Raw genomic sequence first — 18,183 nt, 5'->3', positions numbered from 1 at the left:
CTTCGGCTGCTTTTACAGAGGTTCTGGCTCGTCATTGTACAGTGATGTTGCTACTGAAAGCGTAATACTAGAAATCAAAGCAGTGAAATGTAGCAGCTCTGTGGTGTTACCAGCACACCTCTGCTGGCCTTCAGTCTGCATAAAACACAGCATTTATTAATACTGGTGTTCATTGCCTAATTGTATGATTGTCACTTTGGCCTGTTTCAGATAAGAAGACAAGGAGGAATACAATTACTGGTGGACCTATTGGACCATCGGATGACAGAAGTCCACCGCAGTGCCTGTGGAGCTTTGAGAAACTTGGTGTATGGGAAGGCAAATGATGACAACAAAATAGCTCTGAAAAACTGTGGTGGTATCCCAGCATTGGTACGGTTACTCCGCAAGACTACAGATTTGGAAATCAGAGAACTGGTCACAGGTTTGAATTCTTTCAGTATTTTTTTGTTCACACTCTCGTTCAGCCTTGCAAGCACAGTTCTGTGCCGCATGCCGCTTGCTCCATCAGTAACTATTTCATTACCATCTTATTGGCCATAAGAAAAGGCTTTCAGTCCCTTTGGATTTATGTAATGTATGAATGGCTTTCAATATCGTGCAGTTTACAGATGTAGGTATGGTTTATACCTGTCGTTGCTGGTTCACTTTGTTCGTGGTTAGCCACGAGTGCTCTTGCAGGGGATGTGCTCCACACATGGATATGTTGTGGTGGGAATCCTCTGCTGTCCCTCCTGTCTGGTGTAGGGGTGGCCAGGCAGGAGCCATATTTTACTGAATTTGCTTAGAAACTGTTACTCAGTGCTTTTGTATCCTATGTAGTGATATTGTGAGAGGGAGGATTTGTTCGGGGTTTTCTGCGTTTCTCAGGGTTCTGTTAGGAAAGTGGAAAACTGTGCTGGAGAGGTGGATGTCCTCTTCTGAAGCTTTTTGTCTGAAATTTGATAGCATACTGTGTGATGTGTTTTGCACAGAGCATGCAGCTTGTGGTCTTTTATTTATTTTCTTGATATAGTAGGATCTGGTCTTTTTAAGATTGTGTGGATTTTTTCCATTCTGAAATGCAAGAGGGAGGAGAGGAATGATATGAAATGTTTGGAGTTTTTTTTTCACCTTGCCCTTAAGCTAGCATATTTAATACATGAAATGGAAGTGAGATAGAGTTTGTTTTGTTTTGGTTTTTTTTTTAATTATTTTTCAATTTGTGATTTCATACTATTTGGGGATTGTTTAACACTATAAATCAAAAATATTTTCATTATCCTGTTTTCAATGATGGTATTTTCATTATGATTTTCCTACTAAAATATGTAAGAAAATTTCTCATTTCTGTCACAGCATCATCAGAGTACATGTTATCATCTATGTTTCTGCAGAAATTACTTACCTTTGTACATCAGGCCTCATTTAGGGTACAAATTGATAAGATTATCATCCTTTGGCTGGGTCCAGGTGCCTTCCTTGAGGGTGTTTGAATAAACTAAGTGGTGTTTATTAAATGTAGATTTTTTTATATATTTATATTTGTTTCTTAGTTACAACAGTTATCACCTCCTACTTGTTAGTCAGGATTAATGGGGCAGAGATACAGGTTACATGAGCTCGGATTTTACCTCCTGTAGAGTGACAGAATTACTGACAGATCTAATAAAGTGTAACCACTGCTTCAGATTCAACATACTTGTTTGTTTCTTGCTTGTGTTGTCAGTATCCTGCCTCCAGGGAACATTCTGCCTATTTATTCTGAGTAGTAAGTGGCAAACAGCTAATAAACCTCAGCAGTCACCGTGACACTTCCCGTGCCATCTGTAGATGGAACACGTAATGTCATTAGGTCACTTAAAGAAAATATACCTGCAGTTTATGATGGTTCTGTTGCACAGCATGCTGTTAAATTTTCCCACATTCCCACAGAAAGGAAGGATGTTTGGTTTCTAGTATGCCCTCAAAGTGTTATCACCAAGAGGAGTAGGTGCTGACCATCAGTGGGCAGCACTAACCTGCCTTTGCACAGGTAGAGGCGGCTCCCAGGGATGGCGAGCATCAGGAGCGCTGGATGTGTATGAAAGGGGAGAAGGCCAAGATGGTGACCCAGAGGAATGGGATCAAAGTCAGTGGTATTTCAAGATTTTATTCCTGAGCCTGTTTTTTAATCAGAGTCTTTTGTTTGTTTTTAATAGCCAGTACATCCCAGAAGGCCACTGCTTGCCCTGGCCATGTTTGGTGCCTTTCAGGATGCAGATCACCGGCCCTTGCTTTCAAAATGCAAACATGTTTGTGGTAGTGTTCTGCCAAGCTTCCTCCCAAAGCAAGGCTCAGAGCTGCAGCTCTCATCTTGCATCTCTTAGGAAACAGGCTAGTCGTGCATCTGAATCAGTTCTTTTTTTTTTTTTTTTTGTAAAGTCTTGTCGTGTGACAACCATCACAGCTGAATTCCTTCTTTCTGTCCTTTCTGGGGAATGAAAGGTAGATCCTGCAGCAGGTCCCTTGGTAATGAAAAGATTTGACTTGGTGGCAGGCACAAGGAAAAATAAAAAGCTCCTCATGTTTTCCATCGGCCTTCCTGAGCTGAGGAGCGGGAAGGTAATTATTTCAGTAGGGGCTCCACAGCCTGGAGGAGATGCAGAGAAAATAATAACAAATGTCTGTTTTGGGAGTAAAAATAATACCTTGAGCCTTTCCGTCTCATGTTCGTTGTGCATCCTGTCTGTGTAAAAGCTGCTCTTGTTTGTTACTCTTAAAGAGGACACGAAGTTCATGCCTTAGGAATTCATACAGTCTCTGACATGGCTGCCCCTAAATAGTCATCCACATCTCTCCTCAGAGCACTTCTCTTAGGCAGAGAGGTATCATTATCTCTGTCCTACAGATGGGGAACTGAGCCTATCAGGTGTAAATGACCTGTCCAGAAATCTGGTAAGATGAAGGTGTGAATCACTCTGAGCAGGCACCCAGCTGCAAGGGAAGAAATAGGCCCACAGAGGTTGTTTAGCAGCTCAATTTGTCTGGCAGTAGAGAAGCATTCATTGCCTGCCCCAAGTACCGTGAAGCACTCGCCCAGCAGAGCGAAAGTTCTGATATTGGTTTCTTCCTCAAACATGCACATTCTCTTCCTTCTTGTTGCTCTTCTCTAAGTAGATTATAACTTCAATTTCTGGCAATCTCAAGACTGGGTTTGGAAGGCTATTTTAAACCTGTAGACCAGCTTTCTAGCCCAGTAGCTCCCTGACTGTCAGGATCGCCTTTGGCACTATTTGTGGCTTGTCCTCTTTTCCAGAGATTTCTTTCTGCCATAATCTCTCCAAAACAGAGTTTTTTTGCTTCTTCCTTTATCTCGTCCTTCTGCTCCTCAGCAGAGGTCTTGGGCTAATACTGGAAAACCTTACCATGCTCAAATTTTTGGATTGCACAGACAACCTTATAGCAAAGTGTCAGAGCTTCAAGGCTCTCTCATGTCAAAGAAATGGTTTCTGTTCAGGCTCCCATGAAGAAGCTCTGAGGGAATTGTGCTGCCTGGTTGTTATGAAATTAAATGGTGTTAATGCCCAGGAAATATTTCCTAAGATATGGAAAGATTATTCTTACAGAAACACTTCCACAGTTACAGGTTTTTACTAGAAGAACATGGATAAAATCAGGTATACCCAGGAATATATACATTTGTGCAAAAGTGAAATGCTCTGATAGAAATAGACATGTTTGCATGACCTCTGGTAGCCTCTGGTAATCTCCAGAGACTCAAGGAGAACCTGAATCACAATGTTAGTCTGTAAGTCTGTTCATGTAAGTCTGTTAATGAAAAGAAATAGGTGTAAGCTGAATGCACCACATTTAATTTAGCCATCTTTTTACCCCAGCTCTGTGCTGCCAGTTTCCCCAGTAGCACCTGTTAATGGGAAAAAATAAAAGCTTTCTATTTTAAAATAATTAAATGTTAACACTTTTCTAATAAATATAAATAGAGAGGAACACAGTACAAAATTAGCACAGATCCTGCAGATGGTAGAAAGAAATGTTTTCACTTGGTAATAATGACAATGACTAACTGATTTCTGATTCTCTTGCCTTTACCAAATTAATTATGAACCCTTCCACAAAATTCTATTTTATAATTTTTTCTATTTGTTTTACTGTCCGGGAAAAAAAAAATACATAGAAAAACCTGACATTTTAACAAGGATAACAGAGGAATCCCACACATGCCTTGTGTAGAAGGTGAAGTCAAGGAGCTGTTGCTAGATTCTTTCTGACTCAAGCCATTCTGTGATTCTGTGATTCAGTCTATGCTTGCTTCTTCTTCCATCAGCTTGATTGGTTAACTGAGTTCCTGTCTCAGATAAAATGGTTTAAACTGCTATTCTTCCTCATTTTTGCAAACAAGACCCATCACAGCTAGAAACACAATTTCTGCCTTATGAAGAATGAGGTAGCTGGATTAGGAAAAACTCCTTTCAAAGAGGGCCCTTGTATGACTGCATCACCTGTTTAAACTCTGTAAATACCATTTGTAATTGAAAGGTAAAAGTGGATAATCCCCTTTAAGAAAGTGCATGATGATAAAGAGCTGCAGCTATAAATAATGTCAAGAGAAATTGTTTTTTCCTGTGCTAGCAGCCAGTCTCCTGCTTACTTTGGTTGACAATAAAGTGTCTGAGATTTTACTACTATCTACTGCAAATATATAAATCATATAAATTATAAAAATTAGCACCAAAAAAATTTAAAAAGCAGAAACTATCTAACACTATACATATATACTAAATATAGATAGGTAGATACTTACGTATTTCCTTCACATTTTTATTCACTGAATCAAAAGGCATATATTCCATTCCTGAAAAACATTACAAGATGTTGTGTACAAAATGTTTCTTTTGAAGAAGCACTAGTTCTCCAAGTGCCTTTAGCCTACAGTCAAGTTGGGCAGGGAAAAAATTTCATTTACGTCCCAGACTTTGGATTCCAGTATTCATTAGTGTTGTCTTTAATTTCAGCTGTGGCCAGTTTGTGTTTTGGTGGTCCTCTGTTGTCAGCCCATGTTATGCAATATTATTACATAGTCCTGTTCAGTTTGAGTAGCTGCCATATGTTTATAACAAGGGGTTTATAAACTTACTAATAATCTCTCAGTGCCACCGAAAGCAATTACATGGTGTCCACCTTAGATCTACCTGGTCTGAGTTAAGCACTGCAGGTGAAAGCTCCTTTTGGTTGAGTGCTGCTTCTTAGCACGTGGATAAATTGTTGGCAGATTGGTCAAGTCACTCCAGAAGGCCCCTTTGAGCCCCATATCTGCCTTTGCTAATCTGTGTAGTTGGAAGTTAGTAAGCCTGCAGTGCTATGTTAACATGTTCAAGGGAGTATTCTGTTTAAATGGACCTTTTAGCTCACTTCAGTGAAAGATTTAATTTGATTTATTTTTTTGTAAGTAATTCTGCCTAATTATTTAGAATCTTTAACCTCCTAGTACAATGGCACTTCTTCTCTTGGGGGTTCCCAAAGTCAAAATCACATGCCTGCAATTGTTTCCTATTTGTAATGTTATTTTCTAATTGGACTTTGTAAGGCATTACGCTTGTGATTTTCTTTGTATAGTAAATCCTATTTAAAAATATTATGGCAAAGGGCTCACTGTTTAGACCTTGGGATCTTGAAGCAGTTGAATTTAATAATTTAATAGTTTTCTGCAGAAGTGCCCTTGACATTACCTTAGTTAGTGGAATGTGTAAACACAGATGTGAAATTGTATTGTGATATAAACATTCATTTGGAGGTAGCACCTATTTGTAACCTTATTGCTCTCCGGAAATTTGATTTGAAAATGAATAAAGGCTCTTTTATCCCATTCCGGGATGAATTTGCCACTGCCTTAGGAAGAACCAAACTCTCTATGAGTTCTGTATTCTTACAGTATTTCACCTTGATGTAATTCCTAAAATCTCTATTTTTCCTCCCTTTTCCTTTGCAGGTTTGTATTAGGTGTTGCTCCAGTATTGCTCATACTAAGTATCCCATTTCTTAACTCTGTTCAAGTTTTGTAATGGAGCAATGCAAGTATAAGGAAGCCTGACCAATGAAAGGCTTAATTAATTAGCAGCTTTTGATATGTAATGTAAAAAGATACTTAGGAAGATAAATATGGAGTGGCTTGCTCATGGAACCAGAGACAATTTCAGCATTACACAAACTGAAAATCAGATCATAAAGATGCATGTTTTAGGTTCAGATACATATCCTGCCTATCACAAGCTTTTCGAACAGACGACGCGAAAAGCAGTATGTGTATGTTTGAATTGTCATGATGGCATAACCATGACTGCTGCTACAAGGTTGACGTAGCTCTGGTTCAATAGCTGCTTAGCTAAGAGAATGAGACTGCCAAATATCCTTTGGGGCCCATAGCTCTATGTAGTAAAACAAAATGGAGGTGTGGGATAAATGAGTGCCTCTTAAGATGAAGCTCCTCCGCCTCCAGTATCTGATCACCATGTCCTGTCAAGTCAATGAAATTAGAAAGGTTAAGAATGGAGTTAGATAACAGCTAGGCACAGAACGCTGCTTTCAGAGTGATAATTTTGATTTTGGCAGGAAAATATGTTCATTCATTTCTTGCTTAGTGTCTGCTCTGCACTTGCTTAGTGTCTGCTCTGCACATAAGTGAATTCTCTTTAATAACTTCAAACAAATGTTTTGAGGAACTCTGCCAAGCACAGAGGCAGGTGACTTACAGACGAATTATTTTTCCACCAACAGATTTAGGATAAGATTAACAAATTTCAAATCTGCTTGCCTGGGCACTAAAGATTGCTTGTATATTTTAAATGCTTTTTATTCAAAATGGAGATTTAAAGGGTATTAGCTCTAATAAACCTTTTCTACTCCTTCGTTAAATGGATGTAATTGCAAGTACAATATCCTACCATAATCAATTTTAAAAGTTGATTAAAGCTTATGAAGTAATTTACTTCTAATTAGGTGCTTTAAATAAAAGTTGTTTTAAACATTAAGAAGATTATTTGTGTAATGAAAATTCCTATCTATTTACTCTGGATCGAAGCCAGTGGCTGAGTAAGGAATTACATATTGTAGTTTCTTCAGTATTTCTTTCTTCAAGTACAAGAGCCTTTTCAGTTCCCAGGGGAACTGCTTGAGATACTTTTAAGCGGACCTTCTTACTTCAGCCTCCACCCTGAGTTTTGTGTACTGTTGAGTATTTTGATTAAAATGCCAAACTCCATCAAATCCCCTGCAAGTCTCAGATTTCTTGTACAGCAATGTATTTTCGTCTCACAGCCAAAACTTTGCACAGGCTAGTTCATCGTTTTATACTGTTACATATAAAATCTTGTGGGAGGAGAAAAGGAAACCAAGGGTTTCTTTCAATCAGAAAGACTATTTGTTACTGCAGCCTTGGTAAAATTTGGCTTACTCCAGACCATTATCAAAGCTAAACTAAAGGAAAGTAAATGAAGGCATCTGGTCAGCAGAAGCGGCTGCTCAAGTTAATCTCATGGAAGGTCCAAGTGCCCCAATACATTTTCAAGCCTCTACCAAGGTAGTACAAACCCTGTGGCAGGATTAGTGGGCTGCATGGCAACTCTGTTTTTCCACCCCAGTCATCAGTTACTTTAAGGTTTTACAGAGTCTCCAAAAATAACTATTGCGTCATCATGATTTTCATAAAATACTTAATTATGCACTACTTGTACTTCTCCAGACTAATAGGCTGACATTTCATAGTGGATGTGCTGTGGCCAGGCACAGCTGTGTGTTGTACTTTACAGTATGATTCTACAGTGTGGCAGATTTTAAATTTTCGATTTTAGCACTGCCTACAGAAAATACTACCATCATTTCCAGGAATTGTGGAAGTGATTTTCAAACAAATTCAGAGCAGGAATTAATTGGTATTTTATAAAGTCTTCATACAAACCCAGTGTGGAACTATTCACTAAATTACCGAATCTTTGTAGTCATTCTCCTTGCAAAACAGGAAGGTAAAATGTTCTACAGAATACACTCATATGATGTTGGGAAACTGATTTCCAACCTACATGCTGTGACATCTTCAAGAAATTCCAAAGTCATTGAAAACACATCCTATTTTATAGTTCATATGTACCAGCAAATGTAAAACTAATTTATTAAATTGTGTAATTTTTCTTCAGAAATGATGCTGTCTTATCAAATAACACTTAGGCAAACAATGTTGACAGTTCAACTGGATTATTTTATACCGTATCTATTACAATTTTACTGTCTAATTATAAAACAATCTTTGCCCCCTTTCTCTATATGCTGTCACTATTTTGGCTCTGAAAATGGGAAAACCCACTGATAGAATCTGTTGTCTTCATGAAGAGTTATTCTCAACTTTTTTCTGAATCATCAGATTACCTTCTTCACCCCCTGATGCTCCCAGTTAAATAAGGAGATGTGTTAAAATAGATACTTTCTCAAATCTTGTGCCCTGCTTTCTTAGCAACAGGCTGGGGCACTGATTTATCATGTAAGGTATTACATCCAAAGAATTTTTATAGGTAGAAGAGAATGAATGTACTGTTACACAGCAATACAAAAGCTTCCTCAGGCTTGCAGTGCCTGTTTTCCTGGAGGTGCATGTGGGAGAGGAGAACAAGTCACTGAGTGCTGAGGGCTCTGCTGGGAACAGTGCAATGCTCCTGGTGGGGGAGTCCCTCTCCTCTCTCTTATGGGTCTGCTTGGGGGTGCTTTCATCCATTTTCCCATCACAGCCTGCTTCCTTCTCCCTATTTCCCAGGTAAATTCACATTCACTTGTCCTGCATTTACCACCCTTAGTACCAGCACAAGACCCAAGGTTGTCCCGTGTTGCTCTCCTTTTCTCTCTAAGTGGAAGTAACTGTTTTTCTCTTGTACACGGAGATGCATTTTCTATGGAAAATTCATTCAAGTTTTGCCCATGTTTCAATTGATGGAGCAGGGAAAGTGATTTCATAATTTGCTTGTTAATATACTACGTAAATAATTTTCTTCTGTTTTTTACTTCAGTCAAATTTTAAATTTAAGAGGAAGTATCAAACAAGGTAATCTGGAGCGATAAATAGAGGACATCTGTTGCAGCATATGGCTTGACGTAAGAGCTGCATCAAACTTGTTCAGCAAGTAGTAATCCTTTGGAAAAATTCAGCTGGACATAGAATTTTGATGGGCCTGCCTGAATGATGGAGTATTAAAATGCTTGCAGTTTTAAAACACTTTGTACTTTGAAATGTTTGAGATTTGCTGCACAAAGTACTTAAATTTTAGTTTTAAAATAGTTGTTTGTTTATAAAAAGGTCTGAATATTTCACTTTTCATTTACAAAATGAGAGTTTGTGGTTATGGTGAAACATGTTCATTCTGTGGTAAAATTAGTTTTCTCTATGCTCAGTAATTTTATTCTTTTTTATTCATTATTTTTGGGTTCAAAGGTCAACATCCATTCTTCCCTCCCAAATAATGTTATTTACAGTGCTCTTTTTTCTTAGGTAACAATTTGGCTAGTAAATGTTTCCTTCTTTTTTCTTTTTTAGCACCTGTACACTGAGCCTTTAATTTTGCACGTAGATGCAATTTTATAGATATTGGTTCTTTTTAGAAAGGAGTTTTGTATTTAGAGTTGTAAGTTGATGTCCAGCTTTAATTATAACATTTTAATTCTCTGTACTAGGGTCTGTTATCAAACATCTGTTTTGATTTGGGGTGCTAGAAAAAATTACTCAGTATAATACAGGTGTAAGCACTGAAAAAAGTCTTCCCATTCATATATATCCATCCTTGTTAGATTCCCATGTTTTCTAATAAGTACTTAATTTGGAATGGCATTGTTGTTAGTCATGTGTTAGGATAAAACTTGTTTTGAAAGCAGTTAATTTATTTTTTTTCTGTATTTCTGTCGCCTAGAATTAATTGGTTTTGGTTTAGCTTCAGTGTTTTACATGACTCATTTAATTTCATCAGCTAGGAAAGGAAGTTAAGCAGGAACCACCGATCTTTCCACAGTAAACTTGGTCAACTCTTCTAGTATTTCCTCTACTGTTTAACATGAAGGCTAATGCCTCTCCTTCCCTTCCACAGTTATGTGTTAATTTGCAGTGTACAGCAGAAAAAGAGGAACAACCTTAGGTTAAAATTCAGTCTCATGAGAGAAACACAGACTCTTCTGTTAATGCAATAACATTTTGGGTGGAACTTGGTCTTAGTCAATGCTAAAATTGTCCCCTCCTTTTTGTTTTAATAAAATGCAAGATGTAATTTTGGAATGAAAAGAGCAGCAATTGAGAAAGAAAGGGCTAGTTTTTCAGAGGAAATGTTTATATTTTTATACTACATGTAGTCTTGTACTTTTATGTAGTCAAGATCAGCTGTATTTTTTGTAATTAAACAAAAAAACCACACCTTAATAATCCTTCTCCTCTGTGGAAGCTTTTCCCTTGTAAGGCTATGAGTGGATGCAAAGGGAAAAAAAATTACAGCAACTTTGCTTAGCGTTCCTTAAGCTCCTGCCTGCTTATGGCTTTTACGGAAACTCAGTATTTCTTAATGTGACCTTTTCCTATGTCCGTTTACACCCAGATAGCGAACCACCTCTCTGCATGTCAATCAGTGAATTACAGCAAGTTATGCGTAGATATTCATTCACGAACCAGATAAATATTTCTAGAAAATTGGTGAAAGTGTCTTGTCTGTTATGCCAATTTTAAACTGACTTTCACCGTGTGCTTTTAAGGAGATTCCTTCTGCGCTGTGTGTCGTTTAAGTGGCAGAACTTTTCAAGTCAGCCACTTTCTCTTTCCTACAGAAGGTCTGTTACCCAGCCAGTTTCGCACCTTGATGGTTGAGCTGGTTGTGAAGTCTTATTGCACTTAATATTAAGAAATGTTGTGGTTGATATTCAGCACCTCTGCAGCAGAACGGCTGTAATCTGTCGGGAGCCACATGTGCTGCCGGGGAGCAGATCCAGCTCTGCAGAGCAGCCTTGCAATTACAGCGGGGGCTCTGAGCGGCAGCCGGCAAATGGCTTTTCTAGCACTTGGAACTTGGAGTAGAAGATGATTTTCCTAAGGACTCCAGCAAAAGATCCCTTGTGCTTGGCTTCTGTGCAGGGTATTTAGCACTCAGATTTCCATCTTAATTGTCATGTTCATGAGGGAAACTCCCGGTAGTATTTCTGTGCCATCAGCATATAAACAAAAATGCCTGCCAATGCTTTGGTCTCTCTTTGTGGGATGCAGTCTCTCAGCCCTATCAAATGTTTTTCTGCATCACTCCATGACCAAACAATTAAATTATGATGGAAAAGGAAAACCTGGATGCATTGAAATACTTCTGGATTTTCATTTTTACAGAGAATTTGAAATAAGTAAAATCTTAATATAATTGAAAGTTGATCTAAACATCCCATATTGAGAAGAAACTTGTTTTTCCAAACAAGATTGTTTACTTCCAATCTTTTTACCATATAATTTATTTGGGAAAGTACATCTTTTGCACCACAAAAAAACCATAGTGGCAGTGGGCAGGGGGGGCAGTGGCAGGGGCAGTGCTTTTTGGAAAAGATGACTTTTCCAGTTTCTTGGATTCCATTTATGTTTGTAATCTAAGAAGTTTGTTTATATATATATATATATATGTATGTATGTATGTATATATGTGTGTGTATGTATATGTATATGTCATCATTTGACAAATTAAATGGTCACATTAAATCATGAACTAAATAGTTGGTTAGACTTCCCTGGTTTTTTTACATGTTCTCTTGCTATGATGGTTTTTTTTGCGTAAATGTATATGATACCAATTTTCTTAACTTTGAATGGAATAAGGATAGCATGTGCCTTGTCAGGTCTTGAGTTATATCGGACCACAGGTATACATATACCAATTCTAACTAAAACGCCAGCACAAAAATGCATGGAAGAGTTTAATCAGCATGAGTTTGGGCTCCAGCCTGATTCAAAGATTATGGAGCTTTCACTCTAACTGATCCATTAAATTGAGCAACATGTTGAATAGCAGTTGCATGTACTCTGATAAACTGTTCCAGAAGATGCAGCTTGATGCAGTAAGATCTCCAGAATGAGCATTGCTGTAGTTTCCTCTAAGAATCCTTCATCGGATGTCTGCTAGACTAATACTCAGACCCCAAATTCATCTTCTAACTGGAATCAACTGAATATTTTCAATACCAGCTTCTCCTCAGTTTTAAACCTAAAATGTGATTGCAAGATACTTTTTCACTGTATTTCCATTTTTTATATCTAAGACTGAAAAACCTCAACCTGCCGAAAGACTTGTTCAGTCTGGTGTAGCTGTTTTTTCTACAAGCCTTCCTTTTGGTTAAAAGTGATCTCAAAATGGGAACACAAAATGCTTAATCTGAATGCCTCACAAAGCAAGGAGATAAAATAATGAATGAAAGTGATTAGATGTTCAACACTGATTAATTTCTTTATTTCATACCTCTCATGACAGTCTGTCTATGAATGGTAAACAGTTGAGTTGGACTGTTGTGTTGTTGAGCGGATCCCACTTTTTGTCATCGGCCACTGGTGCGTCCAGTCGTTTACCTTCCTGGGCAGCTGATGAGAATGCAAATTCTCCAGGGGTCACTCAAGGCACCTCTGAAGCTACTGCAGACTTGCTTCTTGTGCTCAGAAACCTAGTTCAGGCAGGGCTTTCAGAGTAAGGTGTCACATGGCCTCAGTAACCAGATTCTTAGAGTATCGCTAAAGGGCATGTCACGAGTGCATGCTTGGAAAATATGTTCAGAATCATGTGGTGAAAAGGTGGCTCTGTAATGGAAGGTGTATCAGGTAAAGGATTTACTTTATTGGCATTCTCCCTTGCAAAGTCAAGGCAATCAATCATCTTCTCAGACCCTACGTAAATCTAGCAACAGGTTATCCTCAGCAAAAACAGTGAGCAGTGAATTACCAATGCCCTTTCATAACTGCTAATTCTTAATTAAGAAGGTTACAAGGAGTGTGGCATTCCACATTCTGTGTGGAATGCCAACCTCAGCATGTAGCAGACTGCACTGCTTGTGAGAATAAATTTAATACGTCAGTTAAAAATTTTTGCTTCCTGTGGTAGGTAGTATTCAGTCTCAGATAAAACTCATTGTTCTGGGGTGGAAGAAGATTATCTCATTCTTTAAAACTGTGAAGAGCAAAAGCTCGGAAGAAAGCATCAGGCTTACTGGGCAGTGCTTCTGCCCTGACTTAAATTTTGCTTGCTTCTGCCTTGACTTAAAATCATTATAGGAGAAGGTGTAATAGCCATTTTAGCCTGGTGATCCCATCATCCTCTTACTCTGAAGGTTTCATTTTCCAGTGTCAGAAATCCAATAGAAAGAGGGCTTAAAGAATATTTCTGGGCTCAACTATTGCTGAATACCCTGATGTTTATGTGAGTTTACTTGTAATTAGTGAGAACCTGAAGTGAATAGAAAATAGTTTCAACATGCATATTCTTAAGCATTTTGCTAGACAGAGCTCTTACATTTCCTTCTTTTGTATTCTTTTGCTTTTCCAGTTCATGACTACTTCTTGAAGCCCAAAGTATTGTTTGGTGGCCATCAAAACACTCTTCTGCTTCACTTTCAAAATAGGACTTCTTCAAAAAGTTACAGCACGTTGTCTTGCATAAGAACTAAATTGAACCTTAAAGGGGGAAAGATTTGCATTCTGATTCTCTGCTTTTATACCATGCACATCATTTATACCTGTCTAGATAAATAAAAAAAAAAAAAAAAGGGCAACTGCATTGTTGTTTCTACTGACAAAACCCAGCAAAATGCTAGGTATTTCAACAATAGTAGATGTGACATTAAAGCTTGCCAAGAACAAGAACACATAGAGAAGCAGGTATAAGTATCCTTATGAAGTTAAATACGGAATTCCTTTTCATAAAGACATTCAGAACAGAATTCAAACAAAGACTCTTTTCCTTCTAAAGTAGCAATTCTTAAATGAAAAAAAATTAATATTATTAAAATGAGCTTTTTTTTTTTTTTTTTGTCTGTAGCTAAAGTTGGTCTGACTCACGCAGATTATGTTAATGGTTTTTTTTTTACTGTTATACTGATCAAAAATTGATATTTAACTGTGTAACTGCTTTTGCAGACAGTTACATATAAAATAATTTAAGCATGAATTTGTATAACAGAAAGTCTCCCCGTAGAGGTAATTAATTTTAAAGGGAAACCCGAAAATGTAAGTTGATTCCTGTTAATTACTCTGCTCTGTCAAAGCACAGAATGCTAGGGAAAGCCTTGAGCAAGTAGTGTTCTCGCTGCTTGTATTTATAAATGTCTGAGTCTGTATTCCTAAGGCCTTCCTTCAGCATTTTCCTCCCACAACACTAACTTGGATTTTTTGTAGTGTTTGTATTTGCAACCTATATATGATGATGGTAATGATTTTTCTCTTTTGGTTGAGAACTTTGATAGATGTAAAATTAAAACTCAGTTTTGCCACTCAAGGTCAGATGCAGAGCCAGGCTGCTGTCCTTTGGGAAGGAGAGTAGGGAGGAGTAGGATTGGATTCAACAGAAGAGGATGCATGCTGGCAAGGGGAGGGGCATGATGAGGCAGGCTTCCTCTTCCAGCTGCTCCTGGGAGGGTGCTGAGTTAAATAAACACCACTGGTTCTTCAGAACAGCGAGCTGTCCTCCAGCTTGCCCCAGCAATAAGAGCTACCCAGCAGCAGCAGGCTCTTGGCACAGCACAAAAGTCACACGTGCTTTTCCAGCAAATGCACAAATACGTCCATGTGGGAATGGAAAGCAGGGTGTCTTTTGCTCCTAACAATTTCTCGCCTGCTTTCTTTGCGGCACAAACGCAATGATCTTGATCTTTGCAGATATGCTTCGAAAACTTTGGCTCTTGATTTCTCTTCTTTTTCTTTTGCACATTACAAATTGCAACGGAAGGGATTTTGGTTTATTTTTAACTCCAGTAAATGTCCTTGTTGGTTGCACCATTAAGCTTGCTGTTTCCATGTAAAAATTACAGTATTCTGTAACTTTGTGTAGTTAAATATTTACAAAATATTATTTGCTGACATCTGGTAAAGTCCTGCTGTATCAGGTTGTGGAGGAAGTCTTTGTGCTTGTAGTAGCAACAAGCCTGGACAGTTACTTCCATTACGGTGAAGATCACAGGGCTGAGGTTGTCTGCTCTCAATGTGTATCTATCAATAGTGGAAGTTTTAGTGTAAATCAGAAACTGTGTTCTGCTATTGCTTTTTATTAATCTTACTTAGAAGGAAGATATCTGAAGACCAAGCCCTAAAAAAATTCCTTGTAAGACTCCTTCATTCCATGTGTGCTTCACAGCCTGTGTAGGCTTAGATCATAACCAGCTACTCAGTTTTTAGGCAGAGCTCTGAGAAATTTCCAGCACTGCTGTCACTACATGTTTTGTATTTAAAGCTGTATTCCCACTGCAAGTTTGCAGATGTCGTTCAGCCCCATCTACAATGTAGTCTGTTTTATTTTGGACAGAAACAGCTAAATTAAACCCATCGATGTGGTGTGAAATACATTGGTTTGGATTGGGTTTTTTAAAACAAAAAAAACCAAAACATTCAAACTTGTTTTGGAAAAGTGTTAATTATTAGTCATTTTACTTTTTGTAGGAGTTCTCTGGAATCTATCCTCCTGTGATGCACTGAAAATGCCAATCATCCAGGATGCCCTTGCAGTGTTGACCAATGCAGTGATCATCCCTCACTCTGGATGGGAAAACTCTCCACTCCAGGATGATCATAAAATACAACTCCATTCATCACAGGTGCTGCGCAATGCCACTGGGTGCCTAAGGTGAGTACTTGAAAACCTTTGCTTCACCTTAATCATCATGCTTTTGTTTGAATTGCTATTTCTCATTCTTAGTCATCTATAAACTAAATAATTGGTTTGTCTGTCAACAAAGATGATGACTTTCAGTGATGTAAAATTAAAGGTGGAAATTAGAATACAAGCTTCAGGTCATTAAATAAGCAGTCCTTAGAAGAGCTGTTGGGGGGCTTCTCTTTTTCTTTTCTTAGCTGCTTTCATCCAAGCTTGTATATTACATACATCTCCCTTGTAGATGTCCTGTTTCCCCAACTGCTTAAATAAAGACGATACATTCTCACTATTACACCCAGTTTAATCACTACTAAAAATTATGAAGATGTTTACAAAACGTAACATGTCTTAAAGGTTACAGATGCTATTGCTGGAGTTGTGATAAATATATAAAGTAGATTTTTTTATCCTCTGGGAAGATGAGAATTTCAATAAGAGACCAACCAATTCAACATTTTCAACCAAAAGACTTAAATAGATACTTATCAAGTATGATAACTATTTATGTTTCTATGCCAAACTTGTATATGCAATGCAAAGGTGCATTTATATAAATAAGTGCAATTTGATCTATCCATTCCTAAAAGTCACTGTATGTGTGTGAATGAAAGTAGAATGAGTAAGAAGAGTTTCAGTTCTGACAAAATCTTACTAAAGGATTGTGTCATAGCAATTTCTGAATTCCAATCCACATCATTTTTGTGAAATGTTTTAGGATAATAGGCAGGTTCTTTTAAGTGTAGATTTTTTTTCTCCATGTATGTTGGAGAAAATAATCTGTAATCTATCCCAGAGACATGAAAATAAATTAGTTAATATTTTTACATACATCATATAAAATAACAGTGAGTAATATGTTTCAGTAAGGCAATCTATATTGTATGCTGCAGCCAAAGCAGATATACATTAAAGAGCTAAATAAAAAGGAAAATTGATAGGAGGCAAAGTAAAAGAGCAGAATTTTTATGTATCTGTAGCTAGCACCTTTTTGTCTTTGTGCTCTTTCATCAAAAGAAATGTCTCCCTTTCCAAAGTTATATTTGAAAAGTTTAAGGGAAAAAGCAATAAATATTATTGACAGTTTATATGCAATCAGAAGAGAATGAAAGATAGAAGATAGTAACTTCCAGATTGCAAATACGGAATTAAATGCAGCATTGCGGTGTTGGACTTGAACGCAGGTGTGAGTGATTATGTGACTCCCAGCTATCTTGGGGTATGTGACTGAAGCCAGGCATTTGTACCTGAGCTGTTTGACTTCTCTTGAAAAGAGTTTATGGTATAATTGCATTGCATTGCATTCAAATCACTACCAAAAAAAAGTTGCTGTAATTGCTAGGAGGTGATGGAAGGTGTTACGTGAAGACCTTTAGTACATTAAAAATCTCACATTTCCAGTATTTAATGTTTCTCAGTTAAAGAGCTGCCTCTGAAATAACATCTGTTATAAACCTGGGGCTTCAGTGTCCCCTCTCTGAATGAGCATGTCCGGTGTCGATCTCCCCTCACCATAAGCTCCATCTTCCTGTTAATTTTTCTCGACTGCATCTCAGGGACCAATGCTCATCCCTGATCCTGCAGTTTTTCCTACCTCTTAGTTGATAGATTCATTGCACACTGGTCTTGAAATCTTTCTTCTTTCTTTTTGTTTTTTTTCTTGTGAGTGTATGTGCACGCCCATTTGCAAACTGATGTGAGCTTACTGTAGCCTGCCCTCTGTGTCAGCCTGAGGACTGGGGGCCACGTGAGAAGGGTACGTTGCCTGATCTAATGCACACTGCTTTGCAGCAAGGCTTACTACCAAGCGCTTGATGGGATGCTGTCATAGCAGAATGGCTTCTGGTCAGCTCGTGCAAAATAAGCTCATATCTGCCTGCAAAAGACTGTGCATATTATAAGTCCTGAATCCTCCCCAGGTAGCTGTAGCAGCAGCTCACACTGCTGTCCTCAGCAGGTTGGTCTTCCTTCTAAACCTAGGCCCTTCAATCATGGTACAGCCTTTTAAAATCTTTCTGATATCAAACCCTCACTATTTCCACAAAATGCATCTTTCTATCCTCTCTAATGACTTCAGATTTTTTTGGCCTCCATCCATCTTCTTTAGATAGTTTCGTCCCACTGAGTCTGTGTGGATGCTCTTTGGCAGAGTAAGAACATTTGGAGAGGGTTGAAACGTAGTTCTACTTCACACCAGCAGTAACTTTTCTTGATTACTTTTTCCCAGTCGCTGTTGAAAATGCTTCTTTCTATGCAAAATTTCAAACTTGAAATTGTGCAAGGAAGAAAAGTGCAAGCTCACCCTTGAGAT

General features: G+C 38.0%; 1 protein-coding gene across 7 annotated transcripts in view; it reads left to right on the top strand.

Annotated features, from left to right (window-relative positions):
* CTNND2 (catenin delta 2) overlaps positions 1-18,183 on the top strand; it is a 641,697-nt gene that overhangs the window by 499,220 nt on the left and 124,294 nt on the right. For all 7 annotated transcript variants that reach the window (XM_040063932.2, XM_040063957.2, XM_040063974.2 and 4 more), the window contains 2 exons: positions 211-424; positions 15,662-15,845. In XM_040063932.2, the coding sequence (XP_039919866.1) occupies positions 211-424; positions 15,662-15,845 (398 nt within the window). The remainder of the gene's footprint in view (positions 1-210; positions 425-15,661; positions 15,846-18,183) is intronic.

The sequence above is a fragment of the Hirundo rustica genome, chromosome 1, assembly GCF_015227805.2.
Source record: "Hirundo rustica isolate bHirRus1 chromosome 1, bHirRus1.pri.v3, whole genome shotgun sequence".
NCBI lineage: Eukaryota > Metazoa > Chordata > Aves > Passeriformes > Hirundinidae > Hirundo > Hirundo rustica.
The sequence above is the reverse complement of the archived record's forward strand: the minus strand, read 5'-3'. Positions and strand labels throughout refer to the sequence as shown.